The sequence below is a fragment of the Castor canadensis genome, chromosome X, assembly GCF_047511655.1.
Source record: "Castor canadensis chromosome X, mCasCan1.hap1v2, whole genome shotgun sequence".
Lineage (NCBI taxonomy): Eukaryota > Metazoa > Chordata > Mammalia > Rodentia > Castoridae > Castor > Castor canadensis.
Window position 1 is genome coordinate 18,046,402 of NC_133405.1, and position 24,486 is coordinate 18,070,887.

General features: G+C 38.4%; 1 protein-coding gene across 9 annotated transcripts in view; it reads right to left on the reverse strand.

The window, feature by feature from the left end:
- The window catches only part of LOC109675936 (uncharacterized), a 529,573-nt gene that overhangs the window by 21,322 nt on the left and 483,765 nt on the right, over positions 1 to 24,486 (reverse strand). For 3 of the 9 annotated variants that reach the window (XM_074063358.1, XM_074063362.1, XM_074063367.1), the window contains 5 exons: positions 8,190 to 8,344; positions 6,442 to 6,588; positions 5,885 to 5,988; positions 3,698 to 3,916; positions 1,380 to 1,953 (listed from right to left, as the gene is read on the reverse strand). In XM_074063358.1, the coding sequence (XP_073919459.1) occupies positions 1,380 to 1,665 (286 nt within the window). In that variant the 5' untranslated portion in view covers positions 1,666 to 1,953; positions 3,698 to 3,916; positions 5,885 to 5,988; positions 6,442 to 6,588; positions 8,190 to 8,344. Of the gene's footprint in view, positions 1 to 42; positions 955 to 1,379; positions 1,954 to 3,697; positions 3,917 to 5,884; positions 5,989 to 6,441; positions 6,589 to 8,189; positions 8,345 to 24,486 lie in introns of those variants that run through there. The other 6 variants (XM_074063365.1, XM_074063363.1, XM_074063357.1 and 3 more) reach the window with 5 other exon arrangements.

The following is a 24,486-nucleotide window of genomic DNA, read 5'->3' on the forward strand; positions in this document are numbered from 1 at the left end:
TTTAACTCATCAGCCAGGATCTCCACAGGAGATGAAACTGACCTAGTATAGGTTGTCTTCTTGACCCCTTCAGGAAAATGCTGAGACCATGAGGGCAGTTTTAATCAAGATGGAGTTCTGTTCCAGTCTAACATGGGATATTTTCAATTCTGAATGTAGAAGGAGAGGCAAGAATGTAAAGGAGGGTTTTGAGTTAAGCCTTTTTTTGTTTTGCATGGCTTTTATGTTTTTATTTTGAAATGCTGTAAATTCAAGAGTACAGGTTAATTTCAATCACTGAAATAAACTAAGATCAGAAGGTCTTAGGTATTAACAAAGAATACAACAATTTATTGCAAACTCTATCTCTCTAGATGAATAAGCTACAAGCAGGAGTACTGATTTTCCCCTATGGAACCGTTTGTTTGCTTCTGACACCTTCTTTGGAGAACTGATTCCTATTTTTAGTAACATATGGCCACCCAATCTCAGTGAATCTAAACTACCTTGTCAATTACACATGCAAAAGTCCCTAAGGATTTCAACAGAAGTCAATAGAAATCATGTATTCTAGTGCATAGGTGGGAGAGAGAGTCTTCAAAGCAGGCTACAATCTTCCTTACTTGGGCAAGAAATACTTCCTTGCCCAGGTGTCCAGCGCAATCTCCTAAAGGAAGGGCTGCAAACTTTGATACGATTAACGAGATTTTTTGGTGGGGGCTGGGGGGTACTCTGGCGATGAGACGTGTGGAAGAGAAAGCACTCTGAAGTGCTGATTCTCCTTTAGTTCAACCTAGGGCCTGCAAGATGACCCAAGGAAGGTGACATCTTGGGGGAAGTCAAGTGCTACAGCATGCTAATCAGGAGATCAGCACAGAGCCAAGTTTCATGTCACCTTTCAAAGCATCCCCATCCCCTGCTCCATCCTCCCTGAACCTTGACAAGGAGGGTGCAGCGTCCCGTCCCAGGTTGGGGCAAACCTCAAACTTTCCAATCCTGGAAGCTCCGCCCTGGCGCGCGGTATCCCGGGCAGCAGAACGTCCGTTGCCCTTTAACAGCTGGCGTGTGACTCGGGGCCACACGCGGGGCCCCGAGTTCCAGCCCCGCCCGCGGGGGTTCGCCCGTTGGCATCGGCAGTTTGGCCGTTGGCACGGACAGTTTGGCCACCGGCATCGGCGGTTTGGCCGTTGGAAGCGCTGGCCGGCCGTTTCCCCTCCCGCCCCCTCCCAACCTCCCCACTGTCCCATCCCAGGACAATCCCGCGGGATGAGGGAGGACCAAGGCGACTCCAGAGAAAAGTTTTCTGACGCCGGCCATGCTGCTCCAGCTGGCCCGGGGGCAGTGGGAACCCCGCCTCCCTCGAAGGCCCAAGTCCCCTCGGGAGCCGCAGGCCCACTTACCCATTCGTTCCTGTGTACCCCGCAAGGATGAGCTGCCGTTGGCGCTGGCGACAGCGCGGTCCGCCATCTTCACAGCCAGGCTGGGAACCACCACCGGTGGCTCTGGGGCCGCACCGCGCAGGCGCCGCCGCTCCGCCTTGGGACCCTCAGTCGAGGCAGAGCGACTCTTAGCAGGCCCAGTCGCTGCCCCGGCTGGCCAGCGACTGACTGAAGAAACTCTTACCTGCCAAGCTCTAGCCCTGTTGCGCGTTCCGGGCGCCAGCCAATCAGCAGCCTGCTTGCCCATGCTCCGGTTTCCCCTTTCTCACCTCTCCCTAGCAACACAGTCACATTCCAGCCTTCGCCATCCATTCCTCAGTTCAGGGGCACTTATCTATTTATCTATCTATTTAGTTATTTATTTATCCTGCTAAGTCTGTAGTAAGTCTGCTGGGGACTCTAAGCACCTCACAGCAACCTATCTCCCTTCCATTCTCTCTCTGGGCCTCTCCCCCACAGCTTCGGCTTTTCTTTATGTAGTGTTTCAAAGACAGCAGACTTCTTCTTCTGAGATTAAGAGTATATCCACCATCATCTGTATTGAAAACACAATATTCTTAGTTAAGTAGTATCAATATTTTAATAGCCAATGTTTAGTTAATACTTATAAATTGCTGTTAAAATATTTTGGTACTAAGAATAAGGTATTTGTCAAAACTGACAGATTTAAAAGTATGTTTTATCATAAAATTCAAATACTTATGTTTGTGTAATTCAAAAGTAAGTTTGTAAAACTCAGAAAAGTACTCAAAAATACTCATTTTGTATTGGTGTGAAAGAGGTGTGGGGAGAACTGGAGAGTAAAGTAGGAGTTAAACCTTGTAATTTAATTATAGTTAAAGTCCAGGTAAGGTGAAAACAGTTAAGTATTGGGAGAAACAGAATTAAGCATTCTTTATGTAAGTGTCGTGTCAAACAATCTTTTTTTAAAACATCCTACTGACAAAACCCCAAATACACAAGCCTACACCCAAATATCATCCAAAACTCAAGGAGATTTCCATTAGAAGTCTGAACTGTCAGTATAATGTGAAAACAGACTTACACTTTTTACAATTTATACAATAATACTAATTGACTTAAGTTCTGTTAACTTTTAAGAGCATTTAAGAAATATATGCTAAATAATGAAAAATAATTTTTATAACTAGAAACATATTTATATTCCAATTTCCTAGGAAGATTATATTCTCATATATGGCAGAATATTAATTGGCAACTTTCATTGTCTTCAACTCTGTAATTCTACTTTAGAAAATTACATCCACTGAATTATAAATTTGATTATGAAAACAGCTAAATATTTGACACAAATTCCCTTAAAAATTAGATCTAATGTTTAACAGTGGTTACAAGTAAAAGTTTCAAATAATTTTCAACAGTTTCTTCTAAAAAATAAAACTGTATTCCTTTTCCTATCCAGTACAGAATGGCATCTCTGAAAATAGTACATTAACACCAGTTTTTACTGACTCACCCTTCTCATTCTTACAACAATGATGCGTATTAATGAAATAGTGACTTTTTAAATTGTCTTCCAGAATCAGAGACACTCTTGAGAAGTTCTAGATAATCTCAGGAAGCAAATTTTCAAGCCTCAAGCTCATATACAAATTGTAACCAAAATGACATAGGAATAGGTTTGCACACACATTTACAAAAACAAGTATTTCATGAGCCACCCTACAATATTATTTATTTCTTTACCTTTGAGCATTGTTAATGACTTTTATTTATTTTTGCTGTGCTTTTTAATTTCTGTTAATATTTTACGATGAAACTCATTTGAAGTTCTGGGCTCAAAGTGAAAAACTGAAAAGTATGAGCAATAGAAATGAGTTCCAGCTTGGCACCGGTGGCTCAGACCTGTAATCCTATTTATTCAGGAGGCAGAGATCAGAAGGATCGTGGATCGAAGCCAGTCCGGACAAATAGTTCTAAGAGACCCTATCTAGAAAAAACCCTTCACAAAAATAGAGCTGGTGAAGTGGCTCAAGATGAAGGCCCTGAGTGAAAAGCCAGTACCAAAAAAAATAAATAAATAATAATAATGAATTCCACACAAAACTTGTTGAATGAGTAAAGGCAAGTAATATTACTAGCAACAACAGTATTTAGTTTACACTATTTTGTTGCAAGGTGATTAGGATTTTAAAAATATTTAAGAGAAACCAATCATTCTTGTAATTCCAGCACTTAAAAATAATTTTTATTATCAATAAAATTAACCTTTTCTTATAGGGAAGTAAACAGAAATAATTCTAACTATGTGAACTTACTGGTTTTTGATCCTATGTTTGCATCCTTGAATCTTAAGATATTACCCAAGCACCCTTCACGTGAAGAACGACCTCTTGGTGTACCACTTCCTCCTCTTCCACACCTCAGACTTCTTTGGGAGACTTTAGTTCTTGAAAGAGGTGGCAGTTTGTGCCTACCATGACTTTCAAAAGATGGTTTCTTCTTGGCTTGCTCTACTTTGTTTTTCCATCCAAACACTAAAAAGATCAAGTACATCATCAATACCATCGAATTTAACTTAAATTCTTCAATATATTCCTATTTTTATTGCAACAACACTCAAGTTTTAGGTTTTTCCAAAAGTAAACACTTTCCTCTTAAATGAATACGTGCTTCACAATCCACTGTGCACCAAAATGTGCATTACTACCATTTCTTGAAATGTCTCTCACATTTAAAAGTAAAATTAAAACCTCACTGTGATATATTTTATAATACATAAATCTTAATCTTTATATACCTGCTACATACATAAAATTTTAGACAGTTACACAAAATTATTCCTCATGCTATTCATTCTGTTTCACTATTTGTATGTTAAAATTTAAGAGAGGAGAAGTCCCCCAGTATGATTTCCTATTCACTACCTACTCTAGTTCTAATAATTTTACTTCTTTAAGTAGGATCTTTACTTGGTCTCATTTAGAATTTTCTGCCTGACTCATTTCACCTTTTGTTTTACATATGTGTAATTATCAAAGTACTTCTTTAATACAGTATTTCCTGTTTTTATTTCTGAGAAATATGTCAATGTCCTAAATCATCTCATGATAAATTTCTATTGATTTCTTTTTCTGGAGGTCAAAGTGATTTTTAAAACCTAATTCAGGTAACTGTTCCACTCTGTTGGCTTATTACTTTTGAAACATACCAAATCCTCACTAAGACCGCAGGTAAATATTTATATTCTCCCAATATCTACTGCCATATAGGCCAGCCGTGGAGCTTCATTTGCTATTTCTGGCCTAAATGTTTTCTGAAGATTTGGAGTGGCTATGTCGGTTCAGTATTCAGGAGTCAGTTAAAATTTCTTGATCTTTCTATATAATAAAAGTGTTCAGTGATTAAGCACTGATTAAATCATCAGTTCAACTGAAGACTTTAGAGGGAAATTGGATTACTAATAATTATTCTTCATGTGTTTATACCTAATGGAAACTGTGAGCCAAATCTCACTGTTAAGTTTCTTTAAAACTTTAACATGAAAGTAAAACACGAAGAAAATACTGTGTTCATGTATCAAGAGTTTAACATTACATTTCAGAAATAAAGGCAATTAGCATCCATGGATCACAATAAAGAAAGTTTAAACTTGCTGAAGGTAATTCAACAATGAACAAATATATGATAGAGTGAGCATGAAATGCATTATATCTTTTGGAATTTGAATCAAAACTATTATTCCTGTAAAAGTAGGAATTAACTGTTCCTTCTTGTATGTCTTTCTAGGCTTTTTATTCCACAGAAATACTTCCATGAACTGAAATAGCACTTTTTGGGTTTTTTTGCAAACACTATCCTATTTCTTCTACTATTCTTGTGGGGTTTTCTTCTAAAGTTTAGCAGTTTTTTGGAGGCTAACAACCTAGTCACATTTACACTGGAATACTAACAAAATTAAGTATAATGTACGTTAATTAATATGGTGTTTCAATCTCCTTCCAACAATTTTTGAGTGATTATGTAACAAAAAAGAACCATGGGTAAATAATTGTAGTTATATGGCATTTTGCCAACTTAAAATTTGTAGAAAAATGGCCAGGCATGGTGTCTCAAACCTGAATCCCTGCTTCTTGGTATACAGAGCTTGGGAGGATCTCAGTTTAAGTCCATTCTGGGTAAAAATCCACAAGACCACATCTCAACCAATGGCTGGGTGCAGTGGTAGTGGGTGCCTGTCATCCCAGCTACAAGTGCAAGTACTAACAGGAGGATCATGGTCCATGCTGGTCTGGACATAAAGTGAAATACTAATCTCAAAAATAACCAACCAAAAAGGGCTCACAAAGGGGCTCAAGATGCAGAGCTCTACTTAAAAAGTACAAGGCCCTTAGTTCAATCCCCATTATTGCCAAAAGAAAAAGCAACACTGGAGAAAAATGGGAAAGATCTATAAATACTTTTACTTGCTGAACAGATCTAGATTATTATTTAAAGATTCCTACCTTTCCATTCATTTCTTTGGCTACCTTAGCATCTGCAGGGCTTTCAAAAGTAATAAAAGCAAAGCCTCTAGACTTCTTCGTTTCTCGATGCTTCATCAATAGAACTGTAATACATGTAAACTTTTAAATTATGTAAACATAAAGGTTAAACTTCCATTCAACAAAATTGTCAGTCCTTAAACAATCTGTCACAAAGCTCTCATACAACAAACACAGCATTATCATCAACCATTTAAAAATCATCTTAAATGTAATCTAAAATTTTGTTTCATATTATATTAGTATTCTCAATATTATATGTAAAAGACTTCACAGTTAGCCTTTCTCACCACATTTCACACCAACACCCACAGCATATTAATTGTTTTTATCTTCAGTAGTAAGAGATGCTTAGGGCAACACTTTACCCATCCCATGCATCAGTGCTTTTGTAAAAATAAGGAAATGTTAAACCCAGAAAATGACAGTCCTAGTCATGTAAAGTTTCAATAAAAAGACATTTTTATAGTTTATATTTACTTTGAACGATACATAGATTGATTCTTAACTTCAATTACCTTCTAGTATGTGTCCAAATTTTCCAAACACTGCTTCAATAGACTTTGCATTGGTCTCTGCATTGAGGCCTCCTATGAAGAGTTTTCCAGGCCGAACAACTTGCATCATTTTGCTGTTAAGTGGGCCAAATGGTTCCAATTTTTACACTACATTTAAAATTCAAGAAAAGTACTGTAAATAGACTGATAATGTTTTTTACTTCTAAAAACTGAAACCTTTTAATACATAAGGCAAAAAGTAGCAATGACATATTAGGCCAAAGTTCTGGTTTCTATATGTATCAGATTAAAAAAAAAACTCGGTTGTAAAATGAAATGGGCCCTGTGCCTGTGGCTCATACCTGTAATTCTGTCTACTCAGGAGGGAGAGATAAGGAGGATTGTCATTTGAGGCCAGCCCAAGCAAATAGTTCATGAGATCCTATCTGGAAAATATCCATCACAAAAAAGGGCTGGTGGAGTGACTAACAGTAAAGGCCCTGAGTTCAAGCCCCAGTACCACAAAAAAAAAAAAGAAATGGAAAATACTATTGTAATCCTTTTGAGTTGAATATTCAGGTTGTAACTTTTAAAAATTTACATTGAAAAATGATACATCTTTATGGTTCACAATATTATAGTGGAATGAGTAAAGCTAAATAACATATCCATTCCTCACATAATTATATTTTCAAAGTGAAAACATTTCATATGTATTGTTTTAGCAATATAAAATAAGCAATACGAATTACTTATGGTCATCTGAGTTTTCAAAGCGGTCGGTTTTCACCTAAAAATATGTTAAAAGTTATTTTAAAAATTCATTTTTTGAACCCAATTATTTTTACAAAATGTACAAATTCATTTACAAAATGCTACGTATTTTCCAGTTTTTCCCCTTATCATGATTACATATGTAATACTCTCAGCTTAAAATTGTGTTTGCCAAACGTTTACATACTTAAAATGCTAACTGCTAAAAGCAATGAAAATTGTAGCCTTTATGAGGCAAAAGTAAACTTCGGCCACAATGTTTAAAGTAACTGACAGAAATTATAACAAATACCTAAAGTTTTGTTATTTCAGACAAGCAGGTAAGGATTTTGCTCTTGGAGTAACAGGACAAGTTTTTAATTGTAGTGACAGAATATCCTGCCTTTGTTTTTCTATTGTGACTCTATGTTGTCCCGGAAAAGAAAAAAAAAGCGTAAGTGAAACAAAATGGCTCCCGGCAATACGTCCAACAATCAATCCAGGACTAGACTGCTTGTCCAAATATAACAAAGGAAAAAAAATAAAGGTGAACCACCACAGGAGGGGTAAGGAGTTAAAATAGTAATACGACTGATTTTCACTCCAACAAAAAGGTTTTCAACCTTTTTTCCCTTCCCAGACTCCACAAACTTTAAACCCATCCCCGTACTCAAGAACAAAATCCGGGTTCTTTGCCGGCTTTACTTTCTAAGGGTCCCTACATAAAGGGTATTTTTAGCATAACGAACCCTAGCTCCTTCCCATACACACGGCTTTACACATCCCCATTACATACATTACATATACAATATTTAATTAAATATACACATTTGTATATATATATATATACACACATACACAATGTACAATTTACTCGTACATTTAAAATTTTCCAATTAAATCCTGAGAGAAAAATCAAAATTCGGGTATTTCTCATTAAACGAAATGATTTAGCTTTGTGTTGTCTCTTCTGTCACTCAAACTCACTTTCGTACTTAAATTTGGAACTTCCTTACCCTCTCCTGGCTTTCTGCTCTTGTGTTAGCATTGCCCAGCGATGTGAGCTATCCTAATGGTCCACGGCAACTGCGCAGGCAAGTAATATAAGGGGCTGGGGGACCCGGATGTGATGGTTGAAGCGCTGCAGAGGAAGTAGGGAATATGGAAGGTCCTAAAGTGAAGGGGTGACCCAAAAATTAATTTAGAGGTGCAATACTGATCGTACAATGCAAAAGGTAAGGTAGATGAACAGAACGGATTCTCCAATTTCTTTGCTTTACTTCATTACAATTGTGTTTTAATCAAGTTTAAGTGATAATCCACAATTTGTCTCCCCCTTCCAAATGTTAACGATATGGTATGCCCACATGTCTCCAAACGGCACTATTTTTAATTTGCAAGGGAAAAAATAAGCAATAAATAAACTTGTAAGAGGTATACAAATAAAACAATAAATAAAAATTAGGAAAGACATTTAAAAAAGGAAGTTACAGATCCAAAGCTTCTGTATCTTGAAAATTTAATTCTCAATTTTTTATTCAATAGATTGATGTAGTATCTGATCCAAACTTTCAAAATTGATAAGAACAGAGTTATAGAAGACAAATTCTCCTGAGTTTTTGTATAAAAAATTGTACCGTTAAGTAAATAAAACTCTATTCGGTAAAAAGTACATTTTCATTCATGATAAATATTTTTGTATTATCTATCACATTACTTTTTCTTATTTGAAAAGTGTTCCTTTATGATACAAACCATCATTTTCAGTGCCTAATATCATATTCTAACAAATTACTCTCCACTCCTTTTTTTGTTTTTCGGCAATACAGAGGTTGAACTCAAAGCTGTGAACTTCCAAGACAAGGGGCTCTCTCACTTGAATCACATCTCCAACCATTTTTGGCTTTTAGTTATTTTCCAGGCAGGGTCTTGCTTTTTGCTAGAGGCAAAACACCTGTGATCATCCTACCTGTGTCTCCCACATGTCAAGGATCACCCGGGCACAACACCCTGCCTGGCTCCTTGGTGAGATTGGGGTCTTACTAAGTTTTTGACAGGGCTGGCCTTAAACCGCTATCCTCCCTATCTATGTTTCCCATACTTCTTTTTATACCCTATACATTCTGACCATGATAAGCAATATATTACCAAGTATGTCTTCTTTGATATCTTAAGCTTTCCTTGCAATATTCTTTCTTCAGGAGAATAATCCATCAGTGAAACCACATACCCAAAATAGATTTTTATATATTTATATAATTTATGGAAAATTGTGTTTAAATTGACAGTTAAAATTCTTAATATTTTTCTGAGTATTTTATCCTCATACTTGCCACATTCTTACAAGATAGACATTAATTTGGGTAAGGCTCTGTAAGTATATATCATCTCTTCTCTTTCATTTTGAACAGGTAAAATTTGTGACTTGTTTTAGTTAATATTCCTTGAAGGAAATTACCTTTATTAATGATTTTTGAAAAGGTAATAACTATATTATAAATGATAGAATGGTATGTTATCATGAATTGACAATTGCATGAGCCAGTCAGAGGATATCATAGGAAAAACAGTCATGGAATTAATATATTGTAGGATTGAGGATGTATTTTGATGGTTAAAAGAAAAATATTTACATACCACTACTTTCTAAATAATATTAGTGTCAACCACTTATTTGAATTATCTAAATATATTATCTACCAACAAAGTTTTTGTGACTCATATGGCACCTTTATTTTATTACACACATTTTGGGCAAAAGGAACATAATGTACAAAACTGAAATTTGCCCACAGTTTCCAGTAATGTATTGACAGGAGAGCTGTAATTTTTTTTAAAATGTGTCTTTTCATAACATTCATTACTAAAGAAAACCAACTTTTATGAAGACATATGGTAATAATTTTCTGAGATGTGTTTTGAGCAAGATTTTTGTTATTTATTTCTCATTTATTCATATGTGCATACCTTGTTTGGGTCATTTCTCCCCAATATCTTCTGCCCCTTCCCTCTGCCCCCCATGCCTCCACACTTCCAGGCAGAAACTCTTCTGCCCTTATCTCTAATTTTGTTGAAGAGAAAACATAAGCAATGATAAGAAAGACAAAGAGTTTTTGCTAGTTGAGATAAGGATAGCTATACAGAGAGATTCCTAGCATTGCTTCCGTGTACAAATGTGTTACATTCTAAGTTGGTTCATCTCTAACTGTCCTTTTTTCTAGTTCCTGATCCCCTTCTCATATTGACTTCTGTCGCTTTAAAATTTCTGTAGTAGTTCCTCTGCAGTGAGGACATCAAATACTATCATGTTTTGTGTTTCTTACCTGTCCTCATACCTCCTGTGTGTGCTCTCCCCTTATCATGTGACCCAAGTCCACCCGCATTGCTGCATTTGCACTAGATCTAAAGCCTGCATATGAGGGAGAACATATGATTTTTGGTTTCTGAGCCTGGCTAACCTCACTGTTTTGAGCAAGATTTAATCATAGATTATCTCTTCATTAGAAGCATTAATGACTATGAAACATTATAATGAATATTGTCATTAACACAATAGAGAAACAGGCTTCCATCAAAAATACTGGTAGCTTCACAAAAGTGGGGAGAACACTGGTGTTTGAACTCAGGGACTTGTACTTGCTAGACATGCACTATAAAACTCAAGTGACAAACACAGCCATTTTTGAAGTTATTTTTCAAAGAGGACTTCAGTTTTTGACATGATGTCTCTTGGATCATGATCCTCCTGATCCCACTTCCTGAGTAGCACTGCTTATAGGCATAAGATATCACACCCAACTCTAAGGTCCAAAATTTATTAAGTATGTAAAGATGGTTAAATTCCCTAAGTACTGAAATTTATGCAATCAGCAAGAAGAAGATAATGATCATTTCTATCAAAGTATTTTGTTGTTAAATAATGTCCAGCACACCGTCAGGGCAATACTTAAAATATAGCTCAGGCCTCAAAAGAGTATAGATATTATAATTACCTTAACATAGGCATAACTTGAAATTAATATGTAATCCTGTTTTAGAGCAACATGACAAAACTATAAAAATATGCTTAAAAAGAATTGAGAGACAGGGCTGTCTGCTGTCTCCACTCCAATTCAATACAGTTTTGTGGAATTTCTAGCTAGATCAATAAGACAAGAGCAAGAAATAAAAGGAATTAAAATAGGGAAGGAAGAAGTCAAACTATCCCTATTTGTAGACAATATACCTAAAAGACCCCAAAAACATGATCAAAAAACTACTAGAAATCATAAACTCTTTCAGCAAAGTAGCAGGATACAAAATTAACATACAGAAATCAGTAGCTTTTCTAAACAACAATGTACAGACTGAAAAAGGAATCAGGGAAACAATACCATTTATTACAGCCTCAAAAACATAAATCTAATAAAAGCAACCAAAGACCTTTTCAATGAAAACTATAAATCACTGAAGAAGACATCAGAAGATGGAAAGAACTTCCATGTTCTTGGATTGGTAGAATCAACATTGTGAAAAATGGCCATTGTACCAAAAGCAATCTACATTTTCACTGCAATCCTACAAATGACATTCTGCACAGAAATAGAATAAATAATCATGAAATACATATGGATACACAAAAGACCTCAAATAAACAAAACACTTCCGAGCAAAAAATCCAATGCTGGAGGCATCACAATACCAGACTTCAAAGTATACTACAGAACCATAACAATAAAAACAGCATGGTATTGGCACAAAATCAGACAGAAAGATCAATGGATTAGAATAGAAGACCCAGACAGAAGCCTACATACCCAGAACCTACTGATCTTCAACAAACAAACCCAAAACACACAATGGAGAAAAGACAGCCTTTTTAGCAAATGCTGCAAGGAAAACTGGATATCCACATGTAAAAGAGTGAAACTAAATCCCTATCCTCCACCCTGTACCAAAATCAACTCAACCTGGATCAAAAACCTTAATAAATGACCTAAAAATTTGAAACAACTCCAAGAAACAATAGGAAATACACTGGAATAGATAGGTATAGGGAAAGACTTCCTAAACAGAACTCAAAAGGCTCAGCATCCAAGAGAAAACAGTCATCAGACTCAAGAGACAGCCCCAGAATAGGACAAAATCTTTGTCAGCTGTTCATCTGATAACAGACTAATATCCAGAATCTACAGGGAACTAAAAAACTCCGAATGAAAGAACCAACACCAAATGAAGAAATGGACATGTGAATTAAACAGTAAATTCTCAAAGGAGAGGTACAAATGGCCAGTAAATATATGAAGTGTTCAATTTCCCTGGTTATAAAAGAAATGCAAATCAAAACAACACTTTGATTTCATCTCACCAAAGTTGGAATGGCTATAATCACGGGTAGTAACAACAACAAATGCTGTCAAGGATGTGATAAAATAGGATCCATTATACACTGCTGCTGGGAATGCAAATTAGTATATTAGTCCATTAGGGAAAGCAGTCTGGAGATTCCTCAAACAGCTAGAGATACCAGTGCTACTGTTCCTGGACATCTACCCAAAAGAACATAAGACAGGATATAGTAGAGACACCTGTACACCGATGTTCATCACAGCACTATTCATAATTGCTAAGTGCTGGAAATAACCCAGGTACCCTACAACTGATGAATGGATCATGAAATTGAGGTTTATATACACAATGGAGCATTACTCAGCCAAAAGGAATAATGGCATGGTGTTTGAAGGTAAATGGATGCAACTGGAGGACATCATGGTAAGTGAAGTTAGCCAGGATCAGAAATACAAAAGTTGCTTGTTTTCTGTAACACGTGGAAGATAGATCCAAAGATTAAACCTATATACAAAAACAAGCTTCTCATGTATAAACTCAGAAGTAGAACATCTTTGTAACAGTGTAACTTCTCTATGAAACTCTGGGAAAGAGGGAAAGGAAAAGAGAATGACAGAACATCAGTAATGTTGCATATCATAAGATATGAAAGTAGAGGACAGAGAATGTGTATTGAAATCTGTTGAAAATCTGGGGAAGGAAGTAAAGTGTAAGGGAGAGCAATGGAAAGGATTAAAGAGCCCAGAGTAAAGCACACCCACAGTGGATAGATATTGGAACATCAACTAAATATTAATTACAAAAAACAGTACTGTAAAATAAACACAGTGTATTCAGAGGGGGAAGGTATTAGTGTGGGGGGGGTGAATGAAGGATATTAAGTATATATTCTTATATATTCTCTCTATATATAGGAACATGTATAAGTATATGGTGGATAGACTACATATAAGTATATGAAATAGAACTAAAAAACCTCTTGAAGAAAAGGTTAGATTAAAAAGAATTAACCTAGAAGGTAACACACACACACAGGAAATCAATGTGAGTCAATGCCCTGTATAGCTATCCTTATCTCAACCAGCAAAAACCCTTGTTCCTTCCTATTATGGCTTATACTCTCCCTACAACAAAATTAGAAATAAGGGCAAAATAGTTTCTGCTGGGTATTGAGGGGGTGGGGGGAAATGGGAGGGGGTGGAGTGGGTAGTAAGGGAGGGGGTGGGGGCAGGGGGGAGAAATGACCCAAGCCTTGTATGCACATATGAATAATAAAAGAAAAAAATAAAATAAAATAATAACAAAAACCTCTTGCAATTGCTTTAAATGGGGTGGAAAGAAGGCTAGGGGCTGAAGGAAATATAAATAATGTACAATATAAGTCTGATTGGAATTGTCACTTCAAATCCCCCCATATAAAGAATATAGTCTAATAAAAATTTTATTAAAAAGAACTGCATTACTTTGACTATTTTGCATTAAGTAAAACACCCAATAATATATTATTGTATGCTAACTTTACCAATATGCCTAAAAAAGGGAGAGAAAGAAATGAAGCACACACAAATACAATTGGAGTAAATAAAATTAACAGTGAAAAAAAAATTATAAGAACCTTCCATACACTATTATAGTAGATTTGCAAAAAAAGTGACATAAGTAATTTTTCAATAATCTAACTTATGAAGAATGATCTAAGAAACTCCAGATACAGTGAATCCTAAATTTTGAAATTATGCCAATTAAAACTCTTTCTGTATTATTTTTACTTTCTTATTTTAATTTAGATGGCAAAAGTTAAATGTTTCAATTGTTTTAGGAACCTAATCCAAAAGGACAGTACATAAAAATATGTACATATTAAAGAAAATATAGGTTGGGCTTAGTGGCTCAAGTCTGTAATTCCAGCTCTTTGGGAGGATAACGGTTTGAGGTCAGTCCCAGTAAAAACTTTTTGAGATCCCATCTGAGCCAGTCAGTATACTTAGGCAGGGTTGTATGTGCTTATCATCCCAGTTACTCAGGAAGGCAAAAATAGGATGATTTCAGTCCAGGCTGGCCCACTCATAAATTAAGGGCCTATTTAAAAGAATAACAAATACAAAATTGGCTGTTAGAGTGGTAGAGTACCTGCCTACTAAACACAATATTTACTAAGAAGGCATAAATCAAATAAGAATTAATGCAGTTAGCTATTACCAGGAAATACAGTTAATAGAGGAAAAGAATATTTGGGTACATTAAAAAAGCAAAACTGAGGACATGGATTCAATATAGGACAAACAAATTGAGAGAAAAACAAAGAGATAAAAAGGAAAATACTTTCAAAGACACTTTTAGAAATCCAATAACTATTTTGATAGTGAAATCTTGTCTTAATTTTGTTTGAAACAATTTACTATAATGTTTGCCATTAACAATAGAAATTTGAATATTTGACATTGAATGTTTTAAAATATTGTTCACAAGGGTATCAGTGTTTTTGTTTATTTTGTTTAGCTTTGCTTTGTTCTTATTTCTTTATTTTGGTAGTGTGTTGGCCCATGATATTATCCATAGCTTATGTATTGTCTTGTCTCGAGCGTCAACAAGCACTGATATACTTCAGTGTTGTGTGAACTGGATGATCCCAGAGCGAACAATACACTACAAAAGTGTCCTTAGTTTGCCTCCAACTCACCTATATACTTGCCCCCTCTCCACTAAATAAAATAAAACAAACAGATAAATCACTGATATTCTGTCTGTTTACAATTGCCAAGTTCTCATCATATATATTTCATGTATCTGCAATGCTCACTCACTCATTTCATAGTCTAATCCCATTGTTGTGTTTGCCGTTGAACTAATGTCCACATATGAGGGAGAACATACGATTTTTGGTCTTTTGGGCCAGGCTATCCTCACTCAGAATGATGTTCTCCAATTCCATCCATTTACCAGCGAATGATAACATTTTATTCTTCTTCATGGCTGCATAAAATTCCATTGTGTATAGATACCACATTTTCTTGATCCGTTCGTCAGTCGTGGGGCATCTTGGCTGGTTCCATAACTTGGCTATTGTGAATAGCGCTGCCATAAACATGGGCGTGCAGGTGCCTCTGGAGTAACCTGTGTCACAGTCTTTTGGGTATATCCCCAACAGTCTGTCACTCCTTTTTAATTGTCCCAGAAACCCCTACTCCTCTGCAAGGGAGAGACCTTCTATCTAAATTGGGGGTACAGCTATTTTACCCCCAGGAGAGTACTTTTGCTTGCCCCAATAGAGGAACAGGTAGACCCCACAGTGTGGATGGATGGACACACTGTGGGACGGGCACGAACAGCTGCCCCAGCCCTAATTCATCTCAAGGACCCCTCCTGGTTTCCCCATCAAAAACAATATCCTTTAAAGCCAGAAGTTAAGGAGGGGTAATTCCCATAACCAAAGACTTAAAGAGACAGGGACTGCTAATAGAACGCTTCCAGCCCATATAATACTCCGATTCTCGGTGTCAGGAAGGGACCTAACAAATGGAGGCTAGTCCAGGATCTCCGCCTGATCAACGAAGCAGTAGTGCCTCTCCACCCTGTAGTTCCAAATCCCTATAAGCTTTTAACCCAAATATCTCCAGGTACTGCTCACTACTCTGTCCTCAATTTAAAAGATGCCTTCTTTTGCATTCCCTTACACCCTAAAAGCCAACCTATCTTTGCCTTTGAGGACCCCACAAGAAAGTCTGGACAGGTCACATGGACTGTCCTCCCCAAGGGATTCGGAGACAGCCCCCACCTCTTTGGGTTAACTCTAACCCATGACTTGGCAGAATGGCAATATCCACAAGCTACTCTGCTACAATATGTAGATGACCTCCTGCTCTGTGCACCAAATGAGCCTGTCATTTCAGGAGCCACTGAGTCCTTACTAAACTTCTTAGCAGATAGAGGTTATAAAATCTCTAAAGCAAAAGCCCAATTGTGTCAGTCTAGGGTTACATATTTAGATCCTGTCCTGGAGAAAGAAATGAGGTCTCTAGGAGAAGACAGAATCCATCCAATCCTGACGTTTCCTCTACCTAAAACTCTAAAGCAATTGAGGGCCTTTTTTGGGAGGGGTCACAGGATACTGTAGAATTTGGATCCTGGGCTATGCAGACCTAGCCAGGCCCTTATATCAAATCCTTAAGGAAGCACAGAAGGAAACCCAGCTCTTTATTGAGTGGGATGAGAAGTCAGAAAATGCATTCCACAGGTTAAAAAAGGCTCTTATAACAGCTCCTGTCCTGGGTCTCCCAGTACAAGAGAACTTTCAATTATATGTCTATGAAAAGGGAGGACTGGCCTTAGGAGTGGTGACCTAACTCTGGGGCATCACTGCCCAGTCAGTAGGTTACTTAAGCAAAGAGTAAGATCAGGTAGCCAAGGGAAGGCCAGGATGCCTCAGAGCAATGGCCACAGTAAGCCTTCTAGTGCTTGTAGCTCAGAAACTTATCCTAAACTTCCCCCTAACGGGTTTTCCCTCACGGGTTTCTGGGTCCCCCTGCATTTTCCAATATGCAGTCTATCTCTTCTTTTTTCTACAAATAAAATCTTTCTGACCTCTGCTGTTGGAGTCCACCTGTGTTTTCATCCCCAGAGCAGGCTCAAGAACCCTGAGCATCTGAAATTCCTGCACGTGTCATCCGTGCATCATCACCTTGGAGTTGTGAAAAGAACACCCACGTCCACAGTTCCAACAGATGGATCAACAGCATCTGGTGCCAGACTTGGCAAGGAAGAGCTACTAGCTCAGAGGAAGTACTGCTTGAGCCCGGTAGATCAAGATCACTCTGCTTTGCATTCAAATAGCTGCCAGAAGACCAAAGTTTGAAAACTCACACCTGCTTGTCCTAAAAGTGGAATTCTGCCTGATGGACAACTAGATGAAGAGGGAAATCACTGGATCTGATCAGTATTTATTGAACTTGCTGGTTGCCTGTGTTCACTGCCTGGTTAACAATTGGTGCCACCCTTACACCACCACCAGTGCAGGTTTTACTATTACAATGAAAGCAAAACATGCAGTTTATTTCATAGAGCACACATTTACAGGGAGCTATCACAGGGCATTTCAACACATGGCATTTGTGCAGAATAATACCAGAAATCCATTTTACAAGGAAATGTTGCAGTGAAACTCCCCATATAGCCATCTTAAATAAACAGAAATGTCTTTTTTTTTTAAATGGAGAACAGGAAGGTAAAACAGGTCCCGTCTGGGGGATGGTAACAGTGGCAGGGGGCGGAGGATATAAGGAAAGGAGTATGAGGTGTATATGGTGGATATAACATGTACTCATGTGTGAAAATGGAAAAATGAGACCTGTTGAAACTCTTCCAGGAATGGGAGGAGAGGAGATAAAGGAGAATGACGGAGGAGTGAATTCAACTTTGATATATTGTAGAAACGTTTGTAAATGTCACAGTGTACCCCCAGTAGAATAATCAAATGATAAATAATCATACTCACCATCATCATCATCATAAAATGGAAGAGAGAAAAAACTCATTTTAGGGTGATTGTCTCTGACTTCTCTAGGAAACGGCTAATATATAAAAATAATTTAAAACCTGACACATCCCACCCTACTCGATAACAAGGATACAGATTCTGACTAGCAAAGAATCAGGAGTCACAAAGAATAATTCTCTCCTTTTACTAATCCAAGAGCAGTGAGCAAAAAGAACACTGGCCTGCTTTAAACTATTTGTGGTTCAACACTGAGAGCTCACTGGCATTAGGACAAGGAATGTGCATTCAAGGGTTTTTTGTCTTGTTCTTAAAACACTATTTCTTTGTTTGTCACCTATAGAACAGTGTGACCAATCACAGGGCTCACTGGGTGAGGCCCATGACTTAGGCAAGTAGAGTCCTTTACACCTCTCAGTCACACATTCAAGTTTCATGGCGTGTCGTATCCTTTGCATGTGTGTACATAGGTAGGTATGTGTGTGTACACATGTACATGTGTGTGCAGATATACGTGTGTACATACGTACATGTGTGTACAGCTGTGTGCACTGCTCCTGTCCTCAACTGCAGCCAGTGCCTACAGAAAGACAACCACGTTTAGGTTATATGCTCCAAGCCTGAGTGTATACTGAAGGACAGGTTTGGGGAGTACAAGCAGAAAAAGGTAAACATTTGACATTCAGGGCAATTAAATGTATCCCACAACAACAGCCAAGTACTGTTTTATGTACACAAAAAAGGCATCTATGGTTCAGGTAAACAACAATATGTACTTCAAAAGGAAACACTGATGAGTGTAAAAGATGCCGACTGTTCTAAGGTTACGGTTTCTAGGACCCCCAGCATTTGAAGTATCAATGCTATACACTGACCATGGCAAGATTAAAAATACACTTATCATGGTAAAACTTTACTGTATTATACAGCCTTCAGTGTTTGTATATTGCAAACAATCTGACATAGCTGTTCTCAGCAAGCTGAATTGTTCACACAACTCCAAATGCCAAAGTTGATGTCATTGCTAAACAGAATAAACATTATTTGTAGGATTTCCAATATATACTGAGAGAGGATAATTCCTGCAAAAGGATTCTTTAGGAAACAGGATTGTCACCACTTAACGAAAGCACCCTCGATTCACTCACTCTGATTCACTCACTCCTACACACACAAGAGAGACAATGGTGATTTTTTTCAAGGAAAACAGAAACCTCTTTATTCAAACAAGATGATATGAACAACTTTTGAAGTAGTTGTCAAGGTGACCTTTGGATGTCTTCTTTGTTTCTTTTGTTTTTTGACAGCCATGTTCTTTCTAGGTTCAAGTATGAGGCAGAAAATTCTGAGTCTTTGGCGTGGGGGTTTTATCCAGCAGAAGATGATCAATCTCCCTGGTCCCACGAGGCTTGTATGTCTAATCGGGGGTATAAGAAAAGAAAGATTAATAGAGATGCTGGTGGTCTCTGGCAACTTGGTTCTGGCCTCCCATTGGGGTGGGTCCTAGACCTCTGGCAGCCCTCCAGACTTGGTGACGCCTGGTGCTCTCATAAATGCCCCTGACTTCCTCAACTCCAAAAGGACCCCACGATGCTTCACTTAAGTGAAAAGAGAGCTTCTTAAGGAGAGAAAAACAATGGTCTTATGGTTTTGGAAACACAGAATAAAGGACAAATTCCAAAGATCTCCGTAACCTTCTGCCCATAAGGAACATCTACGTGTTTGTCAGGCCACCAGAGGACAAGGAGCTCAGAGGAATCTGGATTTTGAAAAGGACTTATTTTTTATATCTGGCAGGAAATGTGGGACATAAAAATTAGACTCGAGTTAACTATTCTCCCTAAACTAACTTAATGGAAGAGCCCTCTACATCAGTTTTGTAGACTCACCACGGTCTTCTTCCTCTTCTCCAAAGACTGTATACTGTGATGATGGAATGAGGCCATACCCAAACGGGCTGGAAAATGTTTGTGCCTTATCTTATGGTCTAAAGGTGCCTGAGTACTTTAGCAAGATGCCATGGAATCGTTCACATTGTGTTTGTATGTATCAGGGGTGGACTTTGTGGCAGGTGTTTCAGTGTTGTGACTAATGTCAATTACCTGGCCACACATCCACTCCTGATTTGTGTTGACGCTCATGGTGGATCTGAGAGCAGCTTTTCCAGTTTGGGGTATTCTTTTTGTATGTGATCTGGAAAGAGATAATGTGGTTAGAATTCTAATTACTCCAAAATGAATAGCCATTCGCCATCTTGAGAGACTATCTACTATTTGAGACTGAACTATTGTGGCAAGCAGAAAACAAGGAACAATTGAAATTCAGGGAGCCTCCAGAGAATCTTTCCCAAGATTTGGGAAAATTACTGCCATTATTTTATTGAATATGTTTTCGATGTCATTAGCCTGTGCCTCATTTTCAATGCAAAAATCTTTCATAAAATACTTTCAAACTGAATTCAACAGCAGATTGAAAATATCATACATTATGTGTAAACTGACTTCGCTGCACGACTGAAGGATAGTTCAACATATACAAATCGATAAATGCAATGCAGCATACTAACAGAAGCAAGGACAAGAATCATGCAATCACCTACACAGATATAGAAAAAGCCTCTAATAAAATCAAGCATCCTCTCATGATAAAAATACCTGAAGAAACTAGTAATAGAAGGGTCATACCCAAGCACAATGTGGGATACAGATGACAGGCCTAGAGCCAATATTACACAAAATGCAGAACAACAGAGCATTTCCTGAAAAACCAGGAGCAATTGAGGCTGGCCACAAGCACCACTCTTCCTTCAATGTAGTGTTTGAGTTCTTCACCAGAGTGATAAGGAAAGGGAAAGAAAGAAAGGGAATACAAATAGTGATGCATGGATGACACATGCAGGAATTTCAGGTGCTCAGGGTTCTTGAGCCCGCTCTGAGGAAGAAAGCACAGGTGGACTCCAACAGCAGAGGTCAGGAAGATTTTATTTGTAGAGAAGAGAAGAGAAAGACTGCATATTGGAGAATGCAGGGGAACCCGGAAACCAGTGATCCCATGGGTCAGGTTGGGGATTGGGTTTTATAGCCTTTTTTTGCATTGCCTGGGTCCAGAGATGTCTCTCAGGTGCAGACAGAGATTTCCTGGGAAGGAGAGATTTTCTCCTTCATCACTTATCACCTTATGGGACCTCCTGCAGTCCGTCCTTTAGTCCTTCAATAGGAAAGGAAGAAGTCAAACTATCCTTGTTTGCTGATGATCCTATACTTAAAAGATCCTAAGCCCTCTAGACTCTGAGATCTGATCTGGAATTTCACCAAGGAAGCAAGATGTAAAAATCGTAGCTTTTCTATACACCAACAATGCACTTGTTTGAAAAAGAAGTCAGGAAAACAATCCCATTCACCATAGCCTCAAAAAGAAAAAAATGAGTAGGCATAAGCTTAACCAGAGACTTGTCGAAGACTGCTACAATGAAAACTCTAAAGCAGTGAAGAAATCGTAGAAGGATGTTGGAGGCCATCAGTGTGTTTCTGTTAAATTGAGTGCCTCACAGTGTTTGCTACGTGTGAAGTAAGGGCTCAAGAAATAATACTGCTTAGAATTCTCAGAATGTCAGTTATAACTCTCCTATGTGGATAAATGAGGAGCTGAGTGACTCACCTTGAGGATCTTGTGCTCTTTTGTCTGCTGTCTTTCATATCAGTGTTAAAATAGGCTTTTTTATTCTAGTCGCCCTCACTGGTTGCAGCTTGTAAAACCGCCAGCTTTTGAGGTCTTCTCATGGCATTTTTACAAGGCATCTTGGGTTTGGAAGATGAATTTCTATGTTGGATGCCTGTGGAAGAAAACAAAACAAAATTGAAACTGGAGTTTCAACAATAAATACAAGAAAAAACAAAAGCTGTAATCTGGAGGTGATGTGGGGTGTGGTGGGGGAGGTACAGGTACCTGTTGAGGCAGGAAGTACTAGGCCGGCAGGACTCTGGGGATCCAGGCCCATATACTTGAGCTGTGGCCCCATGCTGCCCTGTACACACCCTTACCTGGGCCTCAATACACAAAGTGACCATCTTTAAGAAACTGTCCTCTCTCTTTTGCTGGGAAAGACTGATGGCCAGAGGGCAGGGCTGCTTCTTACTTCTTGCTCCTGCCCGACTGCTGCCTAGCCAGTCATGACTCTGAGCTTGGTCTCCCCTCAAACGCTCCTTACTACCTTCACCTCTCCTCATAGGCCCAGACTCAGGGGCTCCTGCCACTGTGTTCCCACTGTATTTTGACTGACCTTCTTTTAACTTTTTAATCTTGTGACACTATGACTGTTGGCCCACATGTCTGTCTCCCCACTGGCTATGGGTCCTTGATGATGAAGGCTGTGGCTTTTCATCCCCCAGCATTTGTACAACACCTGACTTACCTGTTCAACATCTGCTGATGGGATGAAGATGGATGAACTGTGTTTTCTCAAAGGCAATTGCCTCTACTATAAAGTGCTTCCTACTCACACGGAGTCAACAATACGTTTTAGAGGGCACTCATGCCATGACCCAACTGCAATTTCCTTAATGAGACTACACCTGTAGTCAATCATGGATGCTTTCTGAGACTCTGAGCTATGAAAAGCCAGCAATCCCTACATTCAACTGAGAAAAAGCTGCCACCAACAGTCTGTTAGCATGATGTATAAAATAACAGCAGCTGCTGCTGATATTTGAGAGTTTCCTACATGTCAGACACTATTCTTATCCATCAGTCAGATTTAGCTCACTGAAATCTCATGACAACATTAGCTTCCCCTTCTGCAGATGGTAAAGTAAAGCTAAGCACAGAGAGGTTAAGTGACCTGCCCCAAGCCACAAAGCTCAGAAGTGGAGGAGCTTTGAATATGAGCCTAGGCAGTCCAGTTCCTAAATGATGGCTAACAGAACCATTGGTGGCAAGCACACCTGATGCAGACAGTTCATCAAGGGGGTCTTCATCACCCTCTATTTCATCCTCATCGTCAGCCTCATCCTCTTCAGATGTGTCCTTGTCAGATGTTTCTGAAGCCTGTGTTTAAAAATAAAAATCGTGATTGTATCTAATATTTAATCATCCTGCCTTAGAATTCAAGGAAGTCAAAGTTGAAGACTGGACTGATGGTAGCTGGGCATGGTGGCACCTGCCTGTGATCTCAGCACTTGGAATGCTGAGGCAGGTTGACCTCAAGTTGAAGGCCAGCCTTGGCTACTTAGTGAGTTCCAGGCCAGCTTGAGCTACATAAAGAGATCCTGTCTCACAAAACAAAAGCAAAGATTGGTTTGATGGCTAACTTTTGGCATTTCAAATGAAAGGTAAAAAAATCAAATATTTGTAACTGGCTCCAAGAACCTACATACAGGGGACAGGGGCAGGTCACCCTACTTCTGTCTTTCAGCTAAGACATTCAAGAATGAAAAATTTCCCTGACCAAGGGCCTTCAGCTTTGGACCGCCAATTTGTCTTCTGCTTGATTGGTATCCTAATAAAAGCCAGGGTGGGACCAGTCAGTGAAGAGCTAAAAAGTTCTTTGGCTGTTGCTTGAGGCCAAACTTTTTGAGCCAATGTCTTAAGTGAACTTTTTAATATTGTTGGTACTGGGGTTTGAACGCAGGGCTTCACACTTGCTAGGCAGGTACTTTATGGCTTGAGCCACTCCACCAGCCCTTTCTCGTGTTGGATAATTTTGTGATAGGGTCTGTTGAACTATTTGCTGGGGCTGTCTTTGAACTATGATCCTCCTGATCTCTGCCTCCTGAGAAGCTAGGATTATACGAGTGAGCCATCTCTGCTTCGCAAGTTGAATGAACGTTTTTTAAGCATACATTGTGATATTTACATATGTGCTTACAACAGATCTCAGATTTACCTCCTCCATCATTCTCCCTCTTCCCCCTTCTCTCCTTTCTTAGAACAATTTCAACAGGTTTCATTCTTTTATTTTCATATATGAATACAAAATACATTCATCGTATGCTTTTTTTTTTTTGGTGGGACTGAGGCTTGAACTCAGAGCTTTGTGCTTGCAAATCAGGTGCCCTACCACTTGAGTCATGCCTCCAGTCGTGAATGAACTTTGAGATGGTGACTCCCAGCACTTTTCAGAAATCACATTCTGATTCTACATTCTCATGCTCCTTTAGAAATAATAGGAATGATGAGAACTTGGCAATTGTAAACAGGCAGAATATCAGGGTTTTTTTCTTTTTGGTGGTCCTGGGGGGGTTGAACTCAGGGCTTTGTGCTTGCTAGGCAGGTGTTCTACCCACTTGAGCCACACCCCTGGCCCCAGAAAATCAGTTCTGTAATGTAAAATAGAAAGAGTACAGAATCCAGAGAAAACACTTCTTGAATGCATGTACTCCATCAAAAAACATGGTGTTGGGCAAAACAATTAATTATGAAACAGACCCCCAAAGCATTTGCCATAAACGAACAAGGGTACATTGGAGCTCATTAAAATGAAGAACTCCTGGATCATC